Source organism: Malurus melanocephalus, unplaced genomic scaffold, assembly GCF_030028575.1.
Source record: "Malurus melanocephalus ecotype Western Australia unplaced genomic scaffold, MMel_1.1 scaffold_67, whole genome shotgun sequence".
Lineage (NCBI taxonomy): Eukaryota > Metazoa > Chordata > Aves > Passeriformes > Maluridae > Malurus > Malurus melanocephalus.
In genome coordinates this window covers 524,905-550,514 of record NW_026623299.1, presented here as the reverse complement: position 1 = coordinate 550,514, position 25,610 = coordinate 524,905, and the positions used below count along the sequence as shown (strand labels likewise).

Here is a 25,610-nt window from a genome sequence, read left to right as displayed (position 1 = left end):
TGGGAAACACCCCTGAGTAACCAAACCCACTTTTAAGTGTGTTTTTACGTAGATTTTTTGTCAATAAAGTTATCTAACTTGGAGCTAGCACCTCACACAGTTACAGATGTAGATATGGTGTGATGGGATAATTTCTTATATCCAGCACAGTCCTGTATGATCTCTTTTTTTCTTATTTAATTCCAAAAAAGTACTGTAAGGTACAAAAAAAGAGTGGGGTTCAATTTATAACGCTAAAAGATATAMGAGGGACAGAAGAAAATGGTTTTGATTTTCAGGGTACTATTGAGCTTCATAGGCAGGTGCTTGCAAATGGATACTAGTTTTCCTACAAATTTAAGAATTTCTGGAAATAATCATATGTAGTTGAGCATTAGCACTGCTTGATATTTTGATAAATGGARCTGCCCTCATGATGATGCTTTTGAATCTGCACCATAGGAGACTCAGACTTAGTGGCATATCTGCACTATAACCCATGAATCTGGCCCATACCTTTTTGCTGTAAAAAATTGAAATAAAGCCTCACAATTCATTTCAAATATATGCCAGGGCTCCCAGTGCATAAGAATAACCTGATGGAGCTGTATGAGATGGAGAAGAAGCTTCTGAACTTTTCAGTGGGGGTTGAATGTRTATTATGGCAAATAGATCATTTTAAATTAGTGTTCTGTACATTTAGGATAGAGTGTGTTTTTACTCCTGTATAAATCACCTCTGAACACAATTCAAAAACCCAATCTTAGGCTTAGCAGCGAACATTTCAAAAAAGTAAATTATTATCTTCACAGGGAAAAAATACTGTTTATTATAGAATCACCTGCAATTGCCACTATAATTATGGCTTTGTCAGCATTTCTGTGTAAACTATTTATTAGGACTTTTGGAACAATATCCTTTCAGGATAAGCTGTGGTGGAGTGTGCAGCTTTGCAGACAACGTCTGAACCTGAGGTCTGTCCTTAGCGCTCTGAACAGACAAGTTTGACTTTTCTCCTGTGAAAGGTCATGCACGAGTTGTTGGGAGATTCCCAGAGATGCTGACTTTTCTCTTTGAGTGTCCTTTTAGTTCTCTTAAGCAGGGAACCATCGTGCCCAGGATGCCTGTGGCAGCATCAGTCCCTGCAGTGCRGGTCGTGCCCCTTCCTGCAGGGCTGGCAGTGCCACAGCAGAGGGAAAAGGGGCCTCTCCTCATGGGCTTGGCAGCCCTGGGTTAATGGTTGGGTTGGTGATCCTCCAGGTCATTTTCAGCCTAAGTTCAAATGATCCTGTCATTTCTTTGCTTTTCTTACAATATCTGCAATCAGCAAACTGTTGCTGTATTCACTGGCGCAGGAAAGATGCAATTTAGTCTGAATGTTTTCCTCATATTGATTAAAAGGGTAGTAGTTGATGCTCTAAATTAGAAAAAATACATTTAATTCAGATTTCAAAGTTAGTTATTAGCCCAAGAGACCTATAGAAGTTTGWCAGTAAATTTTAACATATGAAGATGTTGTTTTACCACAGTGACTTTCTGCTTTAAAATGGTGACTTTAATTTTTAGCTCTTCTTCAGTTGGCAGTCTTCACTCTGAAACAGCCTTGTGGCTCTGAAGGAAGCCTTCTGAAGCTAATAGAATGAGAATTGGGGTTAAAATGAGGTTAAATAAGATGGAAAGCCAGACTTAGAGAAGCTGGAAGTGTTGACCAACTCACAGTTACTGTAAGAACACTGATGTCTCACAAAATTCTTGTAATGGGAACTAACTTAAAAGCAGGGGGGAAAATCATTAGAAGTTTAAGGAAAAGCAGTGATCCTCACTTGTTTAATCTGAAATCAGGCAAACAAATTTAGCCAAGAGGGATTATCAGGATAAATATAGGTACAGATCCTGGGGTCAGAGGGTTAGGGCAGGGAGAAAGTGCCTCTTATCCCACTTTTGTGGGCTTTGTTTCAGGGAGTGGAGAAAGAAGAATTAAAATTCTTCTACCCCTCCAGCAGAGATCTTTGTATGTCAGCCCAATGAAGCAGTTCTTCCATTCCAGAAATGTAAAGTTATAAAGAGATTCACCAGTACAATTTTCCTCCTCAGCTCGTAATATCCTTTCAGTGTTACCAAAAAAAGTGTTAATGAGTGATTAAAAATGGGCATAATTTAGTTTGCAAAGTCCTACTCACTCTCTCACAATTAGCAGCATGTGTTTATATATTAGAGGAGCTTAATCAGATCAGAGGAAAGGATTTTAACTCAGAGGAAAGGAAATCCCAGAGATGATTTTTCCAAACAGATGTGAACATATATTCTCATTTGAGGGATTATCTAAAGAAGACAGGAGTCACTGATGCTGTGCCTCTGGCTGTAGAATGAAGATGGGCAGGTTCTAGATTCTCACAGGGACTTGATGGTTTTCTTTGAAAGAAAAATACAGAAATTATGGGCGTGGTCTGTCAACTGTGGAGTGATACCTGTCATTACCATGAGTTTGGCAAAAGCTCAGAACAGTTGATTATTATGGTCACTTTTGGCCTTAAAAATAGAACAGTATAATACTCATCTCTGTATTCCTATCTGGTAAAAATCCCTCTGATTTCTGAGCTTTATTTAGTCTTCAGAAATACTAGAAACTGGATAACTTTTTTCCAGTTTTCTTCAGTACCTGTGAACAAGTGTGTTTTCTATCCCCTTAGTGGTACATCTCAAAATCACAAATAATCAATTTGTACAGCTTATCATTACCTCTAATCCTTAAATTACACTCACACTCTTAACTAAAATCATTGCAAGTGGCTTTCATGAATACAGGAGGGCACTGCTTTGTGAAAAAATATCATTGCAGCTCGTGAAGGAAGCACTTGGGAGGGAAAATGTGTCCTGTAAATGGCCAGGGCTCCTTCCCCATTCTGTATTTCTTGAGGAGTGTGTTTATTCTCTGGTAATGCAGGCTAAGTAAGCAGCATTAGTAGTTAATTAAGAGACTATTAAATTTGAATAAGGCTGCATTAACCTGACCTTGTAACAGAATAAATGAAAGACAAAAAATGCTGGTGGAAAACGTAACATGAAAATTTCTAGGGTTAATACTTCAGTGTTTAATAGTTTGTATTCTCTTTTGTCACAGATTAAATAAAGATTGATACCATATCTGAATAATAGCATTTTATACTCATTTTTAGGAGGAAGTGGTTTTAGTAATCCAACCCTTACAATGTGATCAGAATATATTATGAATGTATCTTAATTTCTACATGCTTCAGTTGTCTTCAAATTTATTTCAGATAATGAGGCAGTGCCAGAATCACACACTGTGTATCACAGTAACCACAAACCAGTGTAAGAGRTACATAAAAYGAGCATTTAAAAAGTGGAGAAAATGACAATAAAAATAYAGCACCACTTTAAATATAGTCAAATAATTTGTAATACAAAATGGGTGATTTTAATTTTTTGGGGTTTTTTACGTATCCTAGCAGATTATAAAAGTGAATCATCCGAGGCTTCTGTCATGCATGAGAGCACAGTAAGTTTTGTAGTACAACTAAAAAGAAAAAAATAGAAAGTATTTTAGTGTAACATTTCCCAACACTTTCCAAGTTTTCAGATTAATCCAGGTCACTGAAATAATTGCCATGGCCTTGTTGATATTGACATTTATGTATCAATGATTGGTAAACATTTAGAAAAAAAAAAAAGAAGGGTCTTTGTGCAGCTCTCAGAAAACACAAGAGACAAACTTTTTTCACAGTAAGTGTAGCCCAGGCTCCTTTGCAGTCCCAGGTGTGCCCCTGAAAAGGCTCTCCCAGGTGATGTGCACTGTGGGGATGTGCAAAGGAGAGCATCAGTGAGGTGTGGGATGTGTCAGGTCTGTGCTCTGCTTTGCCCCATTCCTGCTTCAGGGAAGAGTCAGGCCATGGCTGACAATAAAAGTGTGTAATTCTCTTCTTAACAGGCATTCCTTATTGTATTTGAGATTTCATTTCACAACAAAGGCTGAGAATCTTAAACACTCTTATCATGGTAATGCTTTAAAACACAGAATGGCATTTGTGGTTTTTAAGTGTTCCTTTCATCTTCTGCAGAATGGGGTCTGTCCTGTATGACTGTGAGTACCTATGGCAATTCCACATCTTCCTCTTTGATTTCCTAAGATAATGGGAATTTTCAGAGACTGCCTTATATAATGGTTGGTTTAGTGAGTGTGGTGTCATCAGAGATGAAGCTTCAATTTCAATTTCTCTRCRTTTACTAATATTTCACTCTTAGAAGATGGAACATTAAATATACATGCCCACATATTCAGTTTTCCTACTTTTCTTTCTTTTTTATAACTTTATATATCATTACTGTCAGATGTGCCCAAAATACAATGGAAACTTTTAAAAAGAAATTAAATGACTGCAGTAAAATTGTCTCACCAGTTTGTAGCAGATTGTACTCAGTGAAGAAGTGCAGAACATGTGATGAGTGTGTTCATACATGTATGTATGGAGCTCTCCTCTCCACTTTGTCCTTTCCTTGAGAAGAGGGTTCATGAACACAGTTCCTTTTTCCCCCCACTCTGGGGGGGAAAAAAAAAAAAAGGATGATTTTCTCACTCCAACCCTTGCAAATTTGAAATCTCATTTTGTGGCTCAGAGCCTTGGGCTCTCAGACGTTTGCAGGCTTTTAACAGGGACTGAGGTGACCCAAGGAAGGAGCCAGAGCTGCTGCTGGTGCTTTGAGAAGTCTCTCACTGCTGTGCCACAGGCTCTTCTCCTCTTCTGCAGCAAGAGTTTCGTAGATTTGTTCTCGGAATTGGCAGGACTGCTTTTCTTCAGTAATGAAGAAAAGCAAATTCTGTACGTTTTGCTGTAAGGTCCCTGTACTGAAAAAAAAAAGGTCAATGAAAATAGTCACTGTTCAAGGTCTGCAGTCCTAAGCATGTAAAGCAGTCTTTCAAAAGGTACCAGCAAACTGTAGCTGCAGGCAAATATTCTATAAAGCAGCTTCTACATCTCTGTAAAATATTTACATGTGTTTGAAATGAGGTTGTTCTTCATTATGAGGAATAAGTAGCCAACCTGCTTGGCTCTACTTTACTTTTTAAGTTTGAAGGCTTTTTTTAATTTGAAATCAGATGCAGATTTTTTTTCTTGTCTCAGTGTAAACTAAAAAAGAAAAAAATCAAATATGGGCAAATCCATAGACTTTAGCCTGTTAGATTGTTTTCTTCACTTTTCTTTCAGCTCTTTCTACAGCATTCACACTTTGAGAGGATTTAATTCTGCAAAGTTATCAATTTTATTGCATAACTGTGGGATATGCTTCTCTAAATGTCAGGTATTATCAGAGCACAGCACATTTAGAAGAACTCAGACTGTATAACCCCAAGGTTACATGTATTTAAATCTGACTTCATTACATTTTATACAAGACAGAATATCTCTATCCAGAAAGGTCTGTGAGGTTTTTTTTTCCCCTCCATTACTTGCCACACTTCAAAATAAGTAGAAAAAAAAAAACCTTGAAAGGCAGAGCAGTGAGGGTCAGAGYTGCACAAAGCATTGACACATTAAGGTTGCACGTGTTTGATTAACAGTGAGATACAACACCGTGGTATTCATCATGCCAAAAAAATGCCACTTTAAGAACAAACTAATTTCTCCTCTGGTTGGGACTGTCAGAGGATTTACCAGYGGGCAGGAATGGCCCCAGGGTGGTGGAGCAGGGTTTGGGAGGGCAGCTGGGGCATGGCACGGGTGATGCTGTGAGGGATGGATGCTCTGAGGATGCTTTGAGGATGCTCAGCAGAGCCAGGAGCTCAGCTCTTGAGGGTATCAGGTGCTTTTCATGTGTGCCAGCAGAACAGTTTAGCACCTGTTTCAAAATTGCAAATTTCTTTTCTATGTGTGAGGAATTTTAATGCTRAAAGGACACTCCAGGAGTAGTCAATAACTGAGTTTCTGCCAGCGATTCTTTTTCCCCCAGGGCYGCAGTATTGGGTTGTAGTGCCTATGATCCACTTTACAAACCTGAGTTCTGTTCACAGCTGGCTCTTAAACACGATTCTGAGGAGGGCATCCTGCACCCACGTAAGAACCTAGTTGAAATTAATAAAAAAATCGACCTCATGGTACAGTTAATGTCAGTAATGTCCACATGAATCTTGATTCACGCGTGCTTGATTGAGCCACAGAATGTGCAGCAYAGGTGCTTTAAGCTGAATGAGCAGGTCTCTGTAGTTGTAGACCTGATTCTTATTACCCCCTTTTTTTTTCCTTAATTATTTTGGTTTTGGTTTGTTTTTGTTTGGTTGGCTAGTTGGTTTTTGGGTTTTTCTGAGGTTTTTTGAGCAGTAGCTAGAAATTAGACTGTTGCCTGTTTTCATATATCATCTCCTTTGCTTGTTCTTGCATGGGTGTGCCTGGAAGTCTGGAGAAAAAAGGAAATAGAAGCCTTATGCTGAACTTTGTACAAAAAAAGTGGGAGCAAATAGAGAAAAATCAGTGAAAATCACCTGAGCTAGGGGTGTAAAAGCTGAGTAGGACTCCCCTAGCACCATCCCTCCCACAGCACCCACTGAAAGTGTGACAAAGGATCAACAACAACAAGGGCGTTGCTGTTCACTTGGGTTTTCTGTCAGTGTGTAGTTATGGCATGGGTGCCAGACCAAGCACATGGCTGACTGAGTGAAGGTAAAGAGTCCTCAGAAAGTGCTTCAGCAAAAAGGAAAACAAAAAAGTGGCAAGAGTCAATCTGTTTGTTGGAGAGAGGAGGAAATGCTTACAGCAGCGAAGGTTAAAGTGTTGTCTCTTCTGCCCCAACGTTCAAAAGYAAGGTTAGCTGTGACCTGGGTAACCTAACAAATGCTCAGATAMASACAGGGAAAGGAAAGATTAGAATTRCCCTCCTGGCCCTGATAAAAATTGCTGTAGGGAAGTACCTGAGGTAAAGTAATTGTGACAATTTTTAATCGCTGAAGGCATATGGAAGATAGACAAGATCCGTAAAACTGAAAGGACAGAGTGGTTTTCCCCCAAAAGAGAGAAAATAGGAGTTTCTTAGGAATTTTGATGGAGAAACAGGGTAGGATGGATGGTTTTTTGTTGTGTGTTTTTTTGAGAGAGGAGTTAAACTGCTTGAAAATACCTGTAACTTAAAGAGCAGGAAACTGCCAAGGTCCACCTGTAAAGTTCAAATCACAACAAACCAGTTTAATTTCTCTGCAATTGTACAAAAAGCCTGGTGAGCAGATAAGGAGTGAGTGGCCCCAGTGTTGTCACCAGGGAGATGAGGAAATGTGGTCTAAATGGGACCACCATAATTAAAAGCAGATTGCAGTTCTGTGCTCGGAGTGAATGCTGSCAAATAAATGGTTCACTGTCAAAAAAGATGGATTTCTATCTCATAGGGCTCTGGCCAGAGACCAGTAATATTCAGCATTTTGATAATTTGGATAATAGAACAGGGAATACATTTATTTAAATTATCAGATAATATCAAACTGGGTTGCCAGCAGCCTCAGGAACTAAATTAGAATTGAAAGCCTATGGAAAAATTGGAGAAGTGATTTGTATATGCAGGTTTGAATTCAATAGATAAAATTGTAAGCTATTACACTTACTAGGGAAAAAATCTGGTAAACAAATACATTATAGGCAGTGTATTATAGTCAGTAGTATTGTATAAAAATATGTGGAGATAYGGGTCAGGAAACAAACCAAATACAAAAGTAATGTCCTGCTCTTTAAGGGAAAAAAAAATTAAGTCTCACACTTCAGTGTTTGAGTACGTGTTTTCTGTAGGACATGTGAAGTCTTGAAAGGATTATCTAGGACAAGAAAGAACAGGGTTTTCTTAGCCTTAACAAGGGAAGGCTTGGGGATACAAGTCTTCAAATACGTCACAGATTCCTGTGTACATTGAGATGATGAACATTTTTCTTTTATATGATTTTATGGTAAGAGATTAGGATTAGATAGACTAATTTGTAGCCAAAGCAATTTTCATTGGAATGAGACAACATTTCTAAATCATAAAAGAGTTAAAAGCCAAAATAATTTTTTTAGAAAATTTGCAGAGACTTCACACATTTTGACACTTCTATGACCTGATTAAACCCATTTTTTTCTCTATGCTTTAGTGTCATATTTCTTGTGAGAAATATCACAAGATATTTCTTTMTTGAGGTGAGATTATGGCTGGTTCTGTCAGATTTTTTTCCTGTTTTCCCATCAGGAATTGATATTTTGGATACTAAATTCCACACTGCTTAGTATTGCAGTCCCCTACTCACTCTCTTTCAGTGCAGAGGATAATCCAATAACAGAGAAAGTCTATTTATGCACATCTTTGAGACTTAACAAATTCCCTTTTCCTATTGATTGCAAAACCTGTTTAGGTTGCATTAAGTATGACCAGAATGTTGATAAGCTCTTCTGCATTACCAGGCAGGGTGGAAAAATCCCTGTTTCCTTATTACACTGAGCTCTCTTCTTGCATTAACATGTTATAAAAATATTATAGAAATCCATATTAAGCCAAATCTGATACAGTGTGGAAGAAAACTACATGATTGGTGAAATCAGGTAAATAGGAGGAGTAAAAATACTGCCCAAAGAAGTAATTCAGAAGATCATGAAGTAATGTTTGCTTTCAGATGTAAGTGGAAAATTTCATTTAAAGTTAATATTCTATAATGATAGTTACTAAATGTATTGGTGTCTTACGTACTGAAAAGTAACATACATAATTTGCTATATTGATAGAATATAGAATTTTAATTTGGTTTTAGCTGGCTCAATTTTTTTTATTACCCAAAAATGTTTAAAATTAAGTTGCACGTGAAAAGTCCACTCAAGAATGTCAAGTTTCAGGATTTTTTTTCTTTGCTTTTTTAATCAAAAAAGGGTGTTTTGACAGTTTACACACAGCAATTTAGTACTCAGAATTAATTGCGTTCCAATTTAATTAGAAATGGGATAATTTGCCAATGTTAGAAAGTTGAAGTTATCTTACAACTGCTAAAACACTGGGCAAGAGCAAACTTCTCTCAAACCACTTTATTGTCTGCAGCATATTTATGGAATGTAATGCACCTCTTTGCTGTGTGATAAAAACCTCTGAGATGATGTTAAAGAATTAAATGTTTTATTATCAGCACAGAACAGAACAGATAACCTTGCTGGATGCAGTCTTGCTGTACAAAGCATTGCAGTGTCTTTATCTCATCTTTGAGCTGCAGAGCTGCAGTCACCAGCTGGGAAATTGCTGGAGAAGTTCTGGGCTCAGATCAGCTGCAGTGGGAAGGAAGGAYGGGGAATTTCAGTGTTACATGTGACAGCTAATGATGGTCTAGTGGAGATTCATTGAGCCAGGAGCTGTGCCAGAAATGCAAATGGAGCTTTAAGAGAGTCTGGTTGAGAATCATGGAAAATGCAAGTTCTCATGGATTGTAGTAGTGATAGGAACACGGGTTTGAGTCCAGGTAGAGCAGCTCCACCAGAGCCGTGCATCTGTAAAGAGAGCAGTCTTCTGTAGGAAACTCCTTCAGTTAATAATGGCAATGGATGGTGAGAGAGTTAAAATTCCTTCAACCAAAGCAGATCATTAGCTGCCTGATTAACTTTACTGCTCAAGTACTGATAGAGAAGTGTCTGCTAAAGAAAGAGCTCGGTAGCATTTAGTTCCATGTGCCTTAGCTGTCAGGTGCCACTGACCTAATTGGAACAAAAAAAGAAAAATATATGAGAAAAAAGAAGTGATATCTAATAAGTTCTTAATAGACCCTTATAAATTCCTAACCCACTAAATGCATATGCAGTTATTCCCATAACTTGCACCCATGTATAAACCAGCAGCAGGTTACAGAGGTCTGGATGCATCCTATATTACTTTGGTAGTGCTGGGCTTGTGGGGTGCATTTCTCTTACTGATCATCATTCTTAATACTGAAAGAGAGATGAGAATGATCAGCTTTTTAACAAGTACTAACTGTTAGGGTCACATTTAATGTCATTCCCAAAACATTTGCCTGTAATCCACGTGTGTCTGTGTTCATTTAATATTAACTGGAATGGGAATGGTGCATAGTTAAGGTCACCCCCCCCCAGACTCTAACGAAACATTTATTTGTTTAATGGAAACCTGCAGCCTGCATGTGAAACAGGTGCCTGAAATGGCTCTTCATGTTTGTGAGGATGTCTGTGCTCTGTACCAGTGAGCACCATGAAATTTTGGTACTGGATTCAGAGAAGGTTCAGATGCAAATAACTGAACATCTCCAGTTTGCAGATAAATGCATATATACATWTATGACATACTGTGAGCATGTATGTCAAATTAATAGTGCATATTTATATTGACTACTTAGCTGTTTCTGGTTGCAAATCACACATTAGTGAACTAATTACAGAGATCCATAAAAAGATTTTCATCATAGACACAGTTTCCTGTAGTCACCTCTTCAGATGCATTCACATCAGAGGTGGGAGTGGTCAACAGGATTGGGCAGTAATCTGTTTTTTATCAATACCTAGATTTTCCTAACAGATGATTTCTTCTGTCAATACTCTTTTCCTTTCATGAAGTTCATAGGCACAGCTTTCTTTAAAAAAAAAATAGTTTTATTTACTAAGGCAAAGTGTCACAGAAGAAAATCATCCTTCTGAAGATTGCAYTCATAATCATGTTCAACTCAGTAGGTACAATGGTAAATGCATTTGAAATTAATCCTGCTGATGAGAAAAACATTGCAAAATGAATGTTTTGTGCAGAAATCATAGATGCTCTTTATATAATGTTTTTTTTTATTATTTCTCTGAAATCATTATCTTTCTCAAAAAAGTTTTGGGATCACAATAGAAGCTGAGAAAATGTGCAAGTGCCCTGTCAGGAGGTTTTGAAAATTAACTTGCAGCCCACGCAGTGTTAAAAGAACAAATCCAGCTGAGTCCTTAACTTGATGTAGTGAAGCTGGAGCTRTTTTGGCATTCTTTAATAAGAACTAATATCTGATGCAATTTAACAAGTGGTCTGATAGGTTCTGTGACTGTACAATCAGTGCAGGAAATCGTTCTCTGGGAAACATTCAACATCAGGAACAAAAGTAGTAGTTGATTATTTTTAAAATAGAARAAACGTTTTGTAAGAACATTCTACAAAGGAGAAGGATGAACACAGTTTTTAAAAAACATAAAATGGAAAGAACCCCCCCAACCACCTCCACTCTGTGAGTCATTTCCCCTTACAAAATAGAGAAACAAAGGCAGTGAAGTGTCAAACCAGCTCCTTCATTACTGGAATCTGGAATTGCTGCTTCTCATTGAAGCAGCGACAAGTACCTTCATGGACAGCTTGTGTCTTTTTATTAATATAAAATTACTCAGCCTGAAGGAAAAGGGTCAGCCTGACCCAGGTCATGGCTTAAAAAATGGTAAGGCCGAGTTTCCTCTCACTCAAAACACCATTGTGCAGCATGATTTAATCCCTCATCCAAGTGGGTATCAGTGGGGATGGTTGGCACTGTTACTTCTACGAAGCTGAGAACTTCATGCCAGAGCAAATGTCCAAAGACAAAAACAGGCTTTGTGTGGCTCAAATATTTTAACCACCCTGTCTCACAATCCTTTTCTTGTGGCAGGGGTATCTCCCATCTATGTTCATGTGAGGAACCCACCCCATTTTACCCCCAGAACAGCCCCCTGGCCCCATTCCTGGCTTCCTCATCACCAAAAGGTTCCTGACTGCCTCTTGTCTGACGAGGCCCACAGGAAATCAGTAAAGCAGATAAATCTACAGGCATTGGCATCTCTCAACAGTGCTGAAAGGAGTGCTGGATAAGTGAATTTCCGTAAATGAGAGTCAGTWGTTACTTTGGTACAGATAGAATGAAAGATCTTTTAAAATCCATCCATAGTCGTAGTTGAAATACCTTGAAGTAGGTGGCAAAGCCTAGACCTTTATGTAACTGTCCCAGAGAAATGTTTTAAGTTGTCTTTGTTGCACATCAGTCTTTAAACCAAGCTTCCATCTCAGGCTAGGAGGAACATTGATAGTGTGACAGACCTAACAGATCAAATGGTTGAGTCCACTTTTTAGAGAAATATTAAGATGTGCCCCTTTATTACCCAATTTTTGTGTTCTTTTTAAGTAAGGACAAGTCTTTTTGGGTATTTGAGCATGAAAGGTTTAGCCTGGGGTCTTAGGCAATAAATTAATGTTCCAGTGAAGGCAGTCAACCACCTGCACAAATTTAGCCTTTATCATTCTATTTATTGTCTGCAAATATAGCACCAGATTAGATGTTTCCTGGGGAGACGAGTTTGGTGTGAGGTATTCATCACTTTGTTACAGCTCCTTTGAGATCACCGTGAACTACTCCCTTGTACTAAATGAATAGCTCTCTTATCATGACCTTTTAATCACTTCATCATGAAGAGGTCTTTTACTTGCTACAGGAGTCTACTTCATGGTACCACCATCAAAGCACCTCTAGAAATAATAACTGCAATATCATAAAACGGCCACAACAGAGACCAGCACAGAAATATGGTACAATGAGAGAAAATTAGTGAAGGTAGACCTAGTTGGCTACAAGCAGCATCATGGCTGGCTAATGGGAAGTGCTGGAGAGGATAACTGGCTGTGAGCCCAATTGTTGGGAGCTGCCCCTGGAGGTGAGATTTTTGCTCGGTTTTGTAACAAGGCAGTGGAACAGAAGGGGAACGGTGTAAGCCTGTTAGCAGGGCCAGCAGCACCAAAGAAATCATGGAGATGTGGGAGATGAATAGGGCAGGACCAAAAAGGAAGTTTAAAGATRAAATTTAGCTGTACTTGCTGAACTTACTCCTATGGAAAAGACTTTCTTTTCATGCTGTCTTTCAAACATGAAGATACTGGAGTTCACACTGCAGTGCAGAACTGATGTAAGAAGGGGAAAAATGGAAATGGCAGTGTTCAGATTATTTGAAGAGTTTAAACAGGGTTTCTGGAGAATGTCTTGGAGGGATGGAATACTGGACTTGTTGGTTGCCTGGAGTCAGAAAGGTCTGATTGGAGCACAAGAGCATCTTAAACACAYGGATTTCAAAAGTAGTTGCAAAAACTGTTCATAGCTCAACCTACAGGCAGATAAATCCTTAAAGAGAATCTAACAGTCATCTTACCGTGAAAATGTTGTAAAAGACTAAATAAGGAATTTAATGCTATTAAAAAACCCTTCCGGTAGGATACAAAGATTCCCTGGATTCTCCAACACCCAGAGTTACCATTGAAGGTGTTTTGATGTCACTGTTAGGGACTAGTGGAGATGACTTCTCACGAGAAACACCCACAGCATTCCTGCTTTTCCACACTAAGCAATTAATGATGATGGTAACCAAGACACTCAAAGGCAGGTAGTTCATGTACTCAGCTACTGAGCTGTCAGATTCTTTAGAAAACCGCTTTTCATTCATGTCCTCAATCCTTCCAAAGAGAAGGGCTGTGGGTGCCAGTCTGCTCTGCCTGAGCTCGTTCATCACTTCCCTGAGCCTGTGTGTTCCACACCATGCCCACACATGCCTGCTCTGCTTACTGCTTTCCGTCCCTGCTGCCTGCTCTCCTTTCATCTGATCCTCTTCATTTCCAGCCCTTTTAGGGTCTCAGCTCTGTTTTGTTCTGGATTCGTTCCTTTTATTATTTCTCTTTTTTCCCATCCTGATATTTTTAACCCTGTCTTTTTGTCTTGTTTCTTTCATCTTGCACACTTGCTGGTTTACCCATCTGCTTCCCTCAGCCTGGTTTTCTTTTCCATTTTCCCTTTGCATTTCCTCAGACCCACAGGCCATTTGTCTCTTTACTTCTCCTTTATCCAACTCTACAGGGTCTTTTCATCTCCTCATGAAATTTGTAAGCAAACAGCAGATGAGCATCCGGTATCTGCTTCCTAACTGCTGTCTGAGTGAGTCAGGTTGTCTGGAGAAGAAAAAGAGATATTGAGACCATAGTCTTTACTTTAAAACTGACTCACCCCATGCATCGATGTCCTTTTGTATTCTCATCATTTCAGGGCATCTTCTGTTCTGTTCAGTTTTGTGCTCAGAAACCTGGACATGTCATTTATATGGAATTTTAATTTAGAAAATATTTTCTCAATAGCTTTTTTTAATTTCCTTTTTTTTGCGTCATATTTCACTTGAATCAATTTATGCACAGTTTTGTAAATATCACAACATGTAGAAGTSTGTCTCTTCAAAACARGGTGGTGKTTTTTTCTGCATTTGRCAATTTTATCTTTAGCAATCTGTTTGAATAAATACAATATGTGACTTAACATGGAAAAACTGAAACTAAAACTAAATCTTGGCTTGATTCTTTCTCCCACAATATCTCAAAGAGCAGTTAAACCATATCAGAACACTGTGAGGGGGTTTGATGCAGATTTGCCTTTGAGAATTAGGGTTTTAAAACGTGTTTTCTTTTCGGTTAATAATTTTCATATGTGTGCAGACAATCTAAATTCCCTCTATATTATGCCTCTTATGTTGGGATATGGGTAATAGTGGAAGGACCCTGTAAAGAGACCAGATTGTCTAAAATGTCAGGCATATTGAAGTGTTTAAAGGCATATTTTTCTAAGACAGATTTGGATTCTTAGCTGCACTGACCAGAGAAAAGCACCCTCACCAGTGTCATGGTTCCACAGAGATAAAGTTCTGGTTGTATGGTCAGAGTTGATACCTTTCATTTCCCCTAATGCTTGTCCTGATCAAAATACACATGCACGCTGTGAAGCTGCCTGCAAATCAGTTCAGGAGAAGAAAAGTTTCTATAAATCCCCAAATACTCATAAAGTCCAGATTTTGATCATGCTGAATATGAGAGTGAGCATATGCTTGGAAAGAATGTGCACATACCTGAGTGTCAGGAAAAAAAAAAATGCACTTGCTATGCTTGAGGCTTGAGATTTACCAGTTTCACTGTCATGTAACAATGATCTCAGTGAAGTCATTCCTGTTTTTTAATGCTGCAGGTGAATAAACCAGAAAAAWAATATATAAATTTTTGTCATAAGTCATCTTATACAAGACTCAAGAAACATCTTTTACGTGATAGTGTAACTAATAGAATTTCAAATGAYGGTGATATGGGAGGCTTTCAGAAGTAGCAATGCAGAACATTCTTTCTTGAATAATTCACTCATCTGAAGTTATTATATATTCAAAACCGATTGAGTTGCATATCCAAATGATGGTCTATCAGCTGTTGATGTAGGAGAAGAAAAAGAAGTTTATGCATTTATTCTGCACAGTAGTTTGTATCACGTTACTCTTGGTTATACRAACTGAGTTTAATTGATTGTGATTTAATTTACATTCTGCAGTGGATGTCTTTTTCTTGAGATAATTAATCTCATTGAAAAATTGGATGTGAACAGTTGAGGCTTTAACAGATTTTCTAGAGGTGCTTTTTTGTTTAGGCTTCCTTGACAGCATTTTCTCTTATAGATAAATTATGTGTCTCGAAACGWCTTGCCTTTATATTTATTTTGGTTTGGCAGCATATAGTTGTTATGGCTGGCCATATTTCATACCCCAAAGTATTAATGCTAGCCATAAATTACTACCAATGATATGCAGTGGTTCTTATCAATCATGAGAAATAATCAATGTTGATWGAAACAAATAAATATGATGCTTTTCAAAGTTATAACCTTGTCAAAAAACTTCAGTGCTCAAATGCATCAAGCTCTATCTTAAATTAACTCTGCAATTATCTGCAGTTTTCAGAAACAAGATATTCCACCCATAAGGGTCAATATATTTATATAATTTTGCACAAATTATACAGAGATTTAGACATCAATAGTGGCAGAATGTACCTCTGTTTTTTTCCAGAATTGAGTAGAAATAATAGGATTTACAAATGGGTGGCAATTCATCATCCCATTATTACAGACTCTTCAGCTAATTGTTTCTAAGAGTTTACTCTGAAACCAGTGGAAGAGCCCATATAATACTATTTAAAATGAGAAATCCCCAAAACTTTGTTTCAGATGTATGTCAAACATAATAATCATGTCAGTTCTTTCTAGCTGTGTGAACCATGAGTTAATGAATCATTAGCTGCAGTTTAAAATTAAGATAAACTGAAAAGATTTACTGGATTGTGTTGAAAACCCAGCATTTGTGGAGTTAAATTCTGTGCGTCTCTCTACCTCAGATATCATCAATATGAAATCAATCATTAACTCATGTGCTTAAATTCTGATTGAATCTAACAGCAGAAAAATACCAGTKAAACACTCCAGCTCCCAGAGCCAAAGGTGCCACTTCCCTGGTGCAGCCTGTGACCCATTCCTGGTGTGTATCTCAGAGTGAGTTGAGCTTTGGTGTCAATGCACAGTCTGAGGCCTCACTGTCTTTATTGCCATGGCATGAAATGAGCAGAATTACAGTCTTTAATTAATAYTATTTTCATGAATGTACAGAGGCTGTCCCTTATTGGTGCAGTGTGAGTTTTCTTCARACTCTCCACTGATAGCACAGGTGTTGTCCAGTGGTTTCATGTCCCTCTGTGGCTGCAGAGCTCTCTCTTCACTTTTTACACACCCAGAGAGCCAATTACATGAAACCCATCCATGGCCATGCCTTATTTTGCTGTTTAATCCCATTTAGCAGCAATTCCTATGCTGAAGAACACATGGAGKCAGACTGGACAGGCCAAGGAGAAATGTTTGAGGTGAATGATAATGGAATTTTAGAGAAAGTTGGATTTTACCATGAAGTTATTGATACCATTAACATTATTAATTTATTTAGCCCATAAAGTGCAAATGGATGGAAGTTTCATCCAGCAGCTGTGCTTTGCCTTTGGCAGTAGTCATGCTGCTCCTAATTTAATCTTATTAACTCCCTCACAGGTTTCACTAACGGGGTGCTGAACATCTTGCAATACAAAGATATGAAAGGAATATATCTTCTTTATTGTTTTGTGATCAGCACATTAGATACTGATTCCATTCTCTTTGCACTGCAGTCCCAGCAAGGTCACATGTCTTAAGCTCATAAAAAGGAAATGAGGAATAGGAGTTGGTTGTGTGAATGTTAATCTGGTTTTTTGGAGAGCAAGAAGTTGTTGTTTGGAATCCTGATGGCATAAAGCAGASACTGACCCCCTCCTACTGGAAATCATTTGCTTTCGGCAGTCTTCCCACAAAGGAGGAAGTTTGGCCACAAATAATCTGGTGTTCCTCAAACATGTAGCAGTAAGGAGTTTGTACATGACATTAAAGACTTGCTCAAAACCTTTTCTCATTTTCATTGCTGGACATCTGAATTACACCAGTATTCTGTGAGAAAAATTAGTAGTGGAGTGTCACTAACTAGAGGAGTAATAATTTCAATAATTATTTGCATAATTTATATAACTAATATACATAGAATTTGTATAAATTAGTATAATTTCTGTAGGCTGTGGTTTTTGTATAGGAAATGAACATGAATATACATTAACTTACTAAAAATACATAATACAGTTATTTTTTCTGGCCACAAACACATATATACTTATATCAGTAACCCCTTTAAAAGATCTYTATAAYSATCCTGTGCTTCATTATGTTYYCCTCACATTCTCTCCAYTTTGCATCTGGTCCTTGCTCATTATTTGTAGCTCATGGMATGTTCTGCAGATTCCATTTTTCTTCCAAGTTACTTTGGTCCTAAAGGCAAAAGAGGAAGCAATATATGTTTGCATTTCTTCTTCTAAATTCTATTTTTTGAGTCTTTAGTGAAGGTTTCTTAAAAATTTGGATTTTTGAATGAGATTYTGTGTGTCATTGTGTGTAGTACCTSATTGCATGAATGGCAGAKAAATGACYKGTTTACTTTTTACTCAGCCTTCTAATCGTTTTACCACGGCAAAGGCTTTTGGTTCAGTTTTCAGCATAAGCAGATTTTTCAGTAATTCTTCAAATGCTTAAGTCAGCTGTAGAAAAGAGGATAAAGGCAGAATCCTACTCGTGTTGCTGTTTTTCACACTGTGCACGGCAGCCAGGAGCTCCTGTGGCTGGCACCCACCGAGGCAGGCTGGAAGCCAGAGCATTTTACAAATRCTTTATGAAAGATCTTCAAAACTGAGAAGGGCCATGGATGAATGGAGAAGTGAGTGTCCTTGGCTAGATGTATTCCTGTTTACTTCCCTGCTTCACTGTGTCCTGTCCCCTGATTTCTTGGTTCACGTGTGTTCTGTGATATGCACTGAAATGCAGGTTATTAATTAGGAAGGATCATTTTTAGTTTTAGACAGTCTTTTTTTTTCATGTTGGCTCAGGAATGTTTGTTTCTCCCTAACATTGTTATAGATGTGCTGGCCTGGAGAGATAAATAAGACAAGATTTGTGGGAAGAGGTAATTTCTTTTATTAGGCCAACTGATGTRGCTGGAAAAAATAGAGAAGCTTTCAGGCACAGAAAACATTTTCCAGGTCGGGTTCTCCCATAGCTTTGAACTGCYTAATAATTGACTTGTGCCTGTGAAGCAATAAAAGCACTTTTTTGATCTTTCTCTTTTTATGAGTAATACTGTTTGGGAGGCATCCATATATTGCAGCAGTTAAAACTTTACACAGCTAAGGTTGATTATTCTGTTTTCAATTCTGATGAAATTCTTTAACTCATAGAACAAGAATATAATCATTTTTCATTCAGACTAGTACCCCTTAAAATACTAGATATGCTTTTTCCTGTGATCAGAAGTGTAAATTAACCTATAAAAGATTTGATTCCTCACTGATGAATCAGAGAGRTCTGCATGGTTTTGAATCTTATCTGAGATTCTGCCTCTGTTTCCAAGTCARGGTCTGTGTTTGGAGATAAGTGGGATGGCTAGGATGGCAAACACTGCAATTTCAGTTATTTAATGAGTTTCTGCTGCTCTCTTTTTTTTTTAACTAATGGCAAGGGCATGGCTTTTAAACAGTATCTTTGTTATTTGTCATGTACAATACAAATAGATGAATATCTGTGTTGTGTGAAGGACTGTTAGACTTTGGGATAACTGAAAGTATTACTGTGGGTGCTGAAATTTTCACTGTATTTCATGCACTCACTTTTTATTGTTCTTGCTCAGCCTGAGCCCTTTTATGCCCTGTGAGATGTCTTATTGGAGCCTGAAAGGGGAATTTCTCTGAGAGCTACAGAGATGAGTTTGGATTACAGGTGTTGGGTAAAARCAAAAACACAGGACAGCCACTCCACTACCTCACAAAAAGCCCTGCTAGCAAGAAGGCATCATCACTGCTGTCAATAAATAACACATGAAAGAATKTAATGGGTTTATAATACAGGAAATGGATAAAGGATGCATCAAGGTGTTTGGCATGGCCAAGCATTTTGAGATTATAGCACTGGAAGGTTCTAATGTCATCAGCTCTCCTCCATTTCCCTGGAGCTGAGAGCTCTCATCACACTGTAATAATACTGCCAGTGAGGTTTTCTTGGCAGCATTGTAGCAAAAACACTATTCTGCTGAGAAATGTTTTCCAAATTACCCAAGGACAGTGAACTGGATATTTTCTGGAATGTGTTACAGAATTAGTGGAGGATTTGGCTGAGTGTATAAGGCACTGTTTTCCTGCATCTTGCTGGGCTATGCATTGAGTTCCATGGCAGTATTTCATTTTTAGAAACTGCAGAAAGAAAAAATTAATTCTTTGAAAGGTAGAGAATAAAGGACACACGAAACTGAAAGCTCAGCTGTTGAAAGCATCACACCTTCATCTAAATGTGTCATCTAAAAGTTCAGATCATGATTGATAAGTGTGTTTTTATTGTTGGCTGTTTTACTGTTTACAATTACTGTAATAAATTGTTATAAATTGTTATAAAATACTGTTTACAATTTACTGTAATAAATTGTTATTTCAGTAAGTTTTGACTGGAGCAATTTGTCTTGAAATACTTTTGTCACCTTTTTCTTTTAGGTCCTTTGTAATAGAGTTCTGTAATTTCATTTTTTTCATATACAAATGCAGCTAACTTTTTCAGTGTTGAGCAGCACCAGATGAAAGCTTGTCATCACTTTATAAACTGATAAAAGATTGAATTCAGAAGAAATATTTAATATGCAATGGTTGTTACCTAGTGCATTCTGTGGCAAAAGAAAAATTAAATAATTATACTGAGGGGGAGGTGTACTGTCTGTCTGATCTAAAAAGCCATTTTCACAGTTTTTAACATTGCAGGGAACATTTTCCAGCTTATCAGAATAGAAACAGGCAAGTTATTTACTTGCCAGAAAGGCCTGAACCCTCTTAATCATGCATCCACTTGTGAAGTTAAGGCTCTTCACAGTGCCCAACCTTAACATGTATAATTATTTTAATAAATTACAACAGGCCATTTTTCTCTTTTTTCTTGAACTGATATGACACTGCAGAAATTGCTGTAATGYATTCAGTATTTGAAAAGGCTTTGCTCTCCTACACTGCTTCTCTTCTTAGAGATGTTCTGTGCATCCATATTCATTAATTGATTCTCTTCTGCACTCACAGATGAGCATTTTTCATGACAGCCTTTCTCCCTCTTCCTCAGTTTCACGTCTCTTTTTTTTAGTCAATTGGAGCAATTCAGTGTCCATGTTTAAATATTAGCCTTACTTCAGTCTTTCAATCATAGAGTTAGAACACAGAGAGTAAAAGAAATGTTTGAAAATATTTTGGGAGAGGAGTGATAGGACTTTGGATTTCAATGTTTCACACAGTAGCCAGCCTTCACTGTAAATACGCTGTGAGAGGGGTCAGTGTTACCTGAGTTTAGGTTTTTTAATTTCATAAATTACCATGGTTTTTTTCTGATTAGTGCACATGCTGCAAAGCAGGAATTGCAGGGTGCAATTCCCCAAGCCTCTTCCACAGATGACACAACTGGTGGCCCTCTGAGAGATTTGATCCTGGCATTTTGAGGTTTCTGGTACTCCTCCCTTGGTGCTGTTGGATTTTAGGGATCAGGAGAGGCGTGTCCCAGCCACTGCCATGGCTCTGTGCAAGAGAAGGCAAACAGATGAAACCTTTATACAAAACAGTAAAATCTTCCTAAGCACTCACTGTAAGAGCCAGACTTGAAAAAGAAAGATTTTCTACATCTTTTCTYATCGATTTCATTCTGATAGTGATTGTGTTTCAGTGTGTGGCTCCTGCAAGCAAGATGAATTGAGAAACTTTGGTTCTTGTAATTTATACACAGTGTTCCTGTTAGGAGCTAAAACTAACATGAGTAATTTGAGAAAAATATCAACATCCTGTCTGAAAAGGATTTCATTGTAGTGTTGGTCTCACTGGAAGCGGAGCTCTTTCAACCTCAAACACAGATATTAATGTTTCTGCATAAATGTTTAGACAGAARTGTTACACAAGGCGGGAGGAGAGTTTCCACATGACATATGAAGTGTTGTTCTTGCTGTTACAGCATATTTTCTGTTAAAGCTGTCAGAATGACTTACTRGTTTAGCATTTCTTGTTGAAATATATTCCGTCTAATAACTTACTTTTTAAATATTTCTATTCTAAATATTTACCAGCCATACACACTTTATTTTTGATAGAATTTTCCCTTTTCCCGCAAGGGTCAGAGACCCATTTTTCTTCTTTGTGGCTGGCCTTTAAAAGCTGCTGGCAARTGCCCCTTTGGGTAACCTCTGGCAGTGCTCACCCTGTGCAGAAAGCACCATGATTAACCATTTGTCTCTGTTTCAGTCACACTTCTCAGAAGAAGCTGGTACCTTGCATGACCAAACAGTTTATCTTAAGCTGTAATATAAAGTACAAAATAGAAGAAGGTTTGGGGTGTACTTATTAATATATTTGTGATTCTTCTCATTGAAGTGACAGTTTTGATATTAAACARTAGATTTGGGAAATGGAAATTATTTTTGTCTCAAAGGGAAATTTTATAGGAGGGGTCTTCAGCTGTTGCACAAAGTAGAGTTTCTAATATTAGAGACCTTTCTGGGATTCTTGGTGCATGACCCAGCAAGGATTTAGCATGTGCTGAATTCTTGGCACGTGTTGGCAGGGAACTAATCAGGAAAAGGGAGTCTGTGGAAGGATGTTTCAGATGGCTCTGTTATTGAATGGCCTCCAGACAAAATAGCAACCTCTGAAACCCTCTGGTGTGCCATAGTGACAAATTCCAGTGGCTCTGTCCATGTAGGATCCTTTTTGCCTGTTCTCTTTGAAGGAGGTACTGAAAAAATTCCCAGTGCAGGTAATAAAAACTGAAGAGTTCCCAGCCCAAGTACGCATGTCAAGGTTTTGGCTTTACAGCTGTGTCTGTCCYCATCTAACTGGGATTATCTTGGCAATGCCCAAGAATAAATCCTTCATGTGGATGCCTTYTAATGTTTCTTTCTGACAAAGTTTACATTAAAGAGTTTTGCTTAGATCAGTAACAATTAGTTGCAAATATATTTTATGCTTCAAGACCATGAAGTAATTTCAAATTGTAAAACTAACTAATACTATGAAATTATGCTGTTTTCATTGTACAAGACATAGACACCAAAAATAAGCTGGATAATAACCAATCACTCAAGCCTAGAAAGGACCAGAATGTTATTCACTATCTGTGCATAGACTAATGTTTGACTTTAGACAGAACATGTGACGGTTTTCTTTGATTTGAGCTCTGTGGTGTGGTGGTCCATCACATTAAACACTGCAATTGCTTTTTTGTTCCRTTCAGAGAATCCAACATGTTTTGAATGCAGAAGTCACTGGTAACTTGCTGTTGAATGAGAAAGGTTTACTGAAAAATAGTTCTTTGTTTTACCCAAAATGTTAAATAGAAAAAAAACTTAACATTTTTTTCCTGAAAAACKAAGAAAGTGGGCATAACTTATATAGAGTTTTTTTGTTCTGTGAGCCATACCTGGGGGGGCCTTCAGGCTGTTCATAGCAGGTGGTCAGAAAAATACCATATGACCCTGTATTGGTCTGCATTTCAAGTACAATGACTGTGATGTCTTTGAAATCATTTTTACACAGCTTGATGAAGACATACAGGGGAAAAAAAGGGGTCTTTTTCCTAATGTATATTCCTGGCGGGATTTTTTTTTGTTTGCGGTTTTGGATTTTGGTGAGTTGTTTCGTTTTTTGTTTGGTTGTTTTTTGTTTGGTTGTTGTTTTGTTGGGTTATTTTGTAACAGGAATGCAGATTTTTGTGATTGGGGCATTTTCTGTGCAGTTGTGGTACTGAAACAGTGTCTGGTTAAATTAACAGATTAAAACATGTSCTTCCTACAGCGTTCAAAACCCGGTTCAGCTCTATTGGTTATAATTAATTCAGTAAAACATCCTTTCAGTAATAAAGGTATTGGTGTTTACAGGGGTTGAAAGACTGTGGCTGCTCTCATGATATTCTGTATTTAATCCAGTATTTGGTCTTGTAATTCTTTGCTCTTTCTCTCTTTTTTTTTTTTTAACAGGTTTTTCATTATTCTTATACAGCTTCATATTTGATTTATAACATACACACGAGGTAGGTCGCATTGTTTTTTCAATACCATGTAATTGTCAGTGGCTCTGTGCATAAGGTGATGTTCAAGTAAAAATGTTTCCCTTTTTTTCAAGGGAAGTTTGGGAGTTAAACCCTCCAGAAGTAGAGGATTCAGTTTTGCAGTACGCAGCCTGGGGCGTTCACGGACAGCAACTGGTAAGCACARTCATTAAAAATGTATGGACTCCAGACAGACTGAGGTAAAAACAAAATTGAAAGCCTTAAGATGAGTTGTGTTATACATTTCTGCACTATGCTGGTATGCTCCTATTGCAGCTTTTAGGAGAGATCTATTTATTTATTGATTGCTTTATTAAAAATAAGTTTTTCCAGCCTGATCCCAATAAGAAAACCTTCATCCAGATAGGCACTCAAGTGATTTTCAGGATAACCATYTTTACAGCTACTACTGTGTGGGAAGGAAAGTTAAAGGTGAAGAGAAGTTTCCTTTCAAGTGCAATATCAATGAAAACTGTGGGCAAAAGCTTAGCATCCAGATGTGATGTGATGGATTTGTGAAAAGTGATGTTTTCCTTTCAGTATGAAAATYACTGCCAAGGTCAGTTGTGCTGCATTGAATTCATAATAATAAAACAAGACGTGCTGTGTTTCATGTATTTTTTTCCCCCCAGAAGTTTTGCCATTTTTAATGAACATAAATCACRATGAACATCAATATGAGAAGAAAAAAAAAATGTGGTTTTAGCACAGCAATGATTTTAAGCTGACCTGTGTTGGTAGTTGAAGGCAAGAGACTGATTAAATCTTCAGTTCTGCATAAGAAATTCAGATAATCCTTGTTACAGTGTTCTAATAAGCTCATTAATGCCCTCAGGMATGATCCCAGGGCCTCCTTGCACATCCAGCCTGTTCATGCAGAGAGGCTGTAAGCTGAATGTCTGGAGAATATACCCTGTTGCTTTACATCATTCATCAAGATGATTGGAAAGCAAAAAATCTTTCTGGTTTGAGTGTATTGCGTTAAAGAAGTGGAGGCAGGTGGGAAAAAGTAATTGGAACATGCTTGGTGTGTTTTATTAATTAACCACATTAATTAATTAATAATGAGAGCACTGTGACAGTGTTAATGGTAATAAATACATAGGTTATTTACCAGGCAGCATTATGGAATGTGGCAAACTATGTGGGTTGGAGCAGAGAGAAGCATTTGCAAAATGGAACAGATTTAAGAAATATTTTAATTAAATTGCCGTTCACAAGATTTTTCTATGCTGTAYCTCTCATCAGTAAGCTAAAGTAGAACTAAAATTAAATGCAGTGATTACTGGGAAAGAATATTTTTCTTTTCTGAGATGTCTTGTTAGAACAGGGTCAGACTCACCAATCATAAACCTCAGAAAAAATAAATCAGAATAATGCTRTCTTTAGGTGTTTTGCTTAAAATAACATTCTGTGAATATGTATGGATACTTTCAGATACAGGCACAGGTGGACTCCTGTTACATCTGGGATGTAATGCGAGAAAACAGGCGATCATTTTTGGGTACAACCTTAATCATCCAAAATTGAAAACATTGGCATAATTCATACTTGAGTGAGGATAACATTACTCATCTTTGTTAATGCCCCTAGTAAAGTTAATGTGGTGCTTTAAAAATATCCGCTCTGCTGCGGGTTTTATGGTGCCATATGGTCTGCAGAATTAGGAAATAATAACTTCAAACACAAAATCTTGTGTGCACTCTGAATGACACTGGGTGTTGTCATAGAGATGTACACCTGCAGCAACAGTCTGCTGAAGGTGACTTTAGGAATTTCCAATTAGAAGGATGTCCTCTTGAAGCTGTTCATGTGGTGAAAGGAGGTTTCCAAAGTGACAGAAGTGTCCTGCTGCATTGCCCTCCCCCTTCAGCAGCAAGCCAGAAATGCAAAAGGAGCATGAATGAAGACAAACTGCTGTGAATGATGGTTGTTGCTGCTGTCCAAAGGAACATCAGGACASAGTGTTCATTCCAGAAAGGATGTGTGGCTGAGGACACGTTGCCGCAACGGTTCTCAGTTATAAAATTTGTCATTAGGACAAACACTGTGTTAGTGGGTTTTGAGTAAAATACTACAGAAAGCAGCCAGCAGTGAAATGGGGCACAGAGGAAGG

General features: G+C 37.8%; 1 protein-coding gene across 1 annotated transcript in view; it reads left to right on the top strand.

The window, feature by feature from the left end:
* The window catches only part of DPP10 (dipeptidyl peptidase like 10), a 231,138-nt gene that overhangs the window by 150,626 nt on the left and 54,902 nt on the right, over positions 1-25,610 (top strand). Inside the window, exons 6-7 of the mRNA XM_057366529.1 lie at positions 23,424-23,476; positions 23,569-23,650. Coding sequence (XP_057222512.1) covers positions 23,424-23,476; positions 23,569-23,650 — 135 coding nt within the window. The remainder of the gene's footprint in view (positions 1-23,423; positions 23,477-23,568; positions 23,651-25,610) is intronic.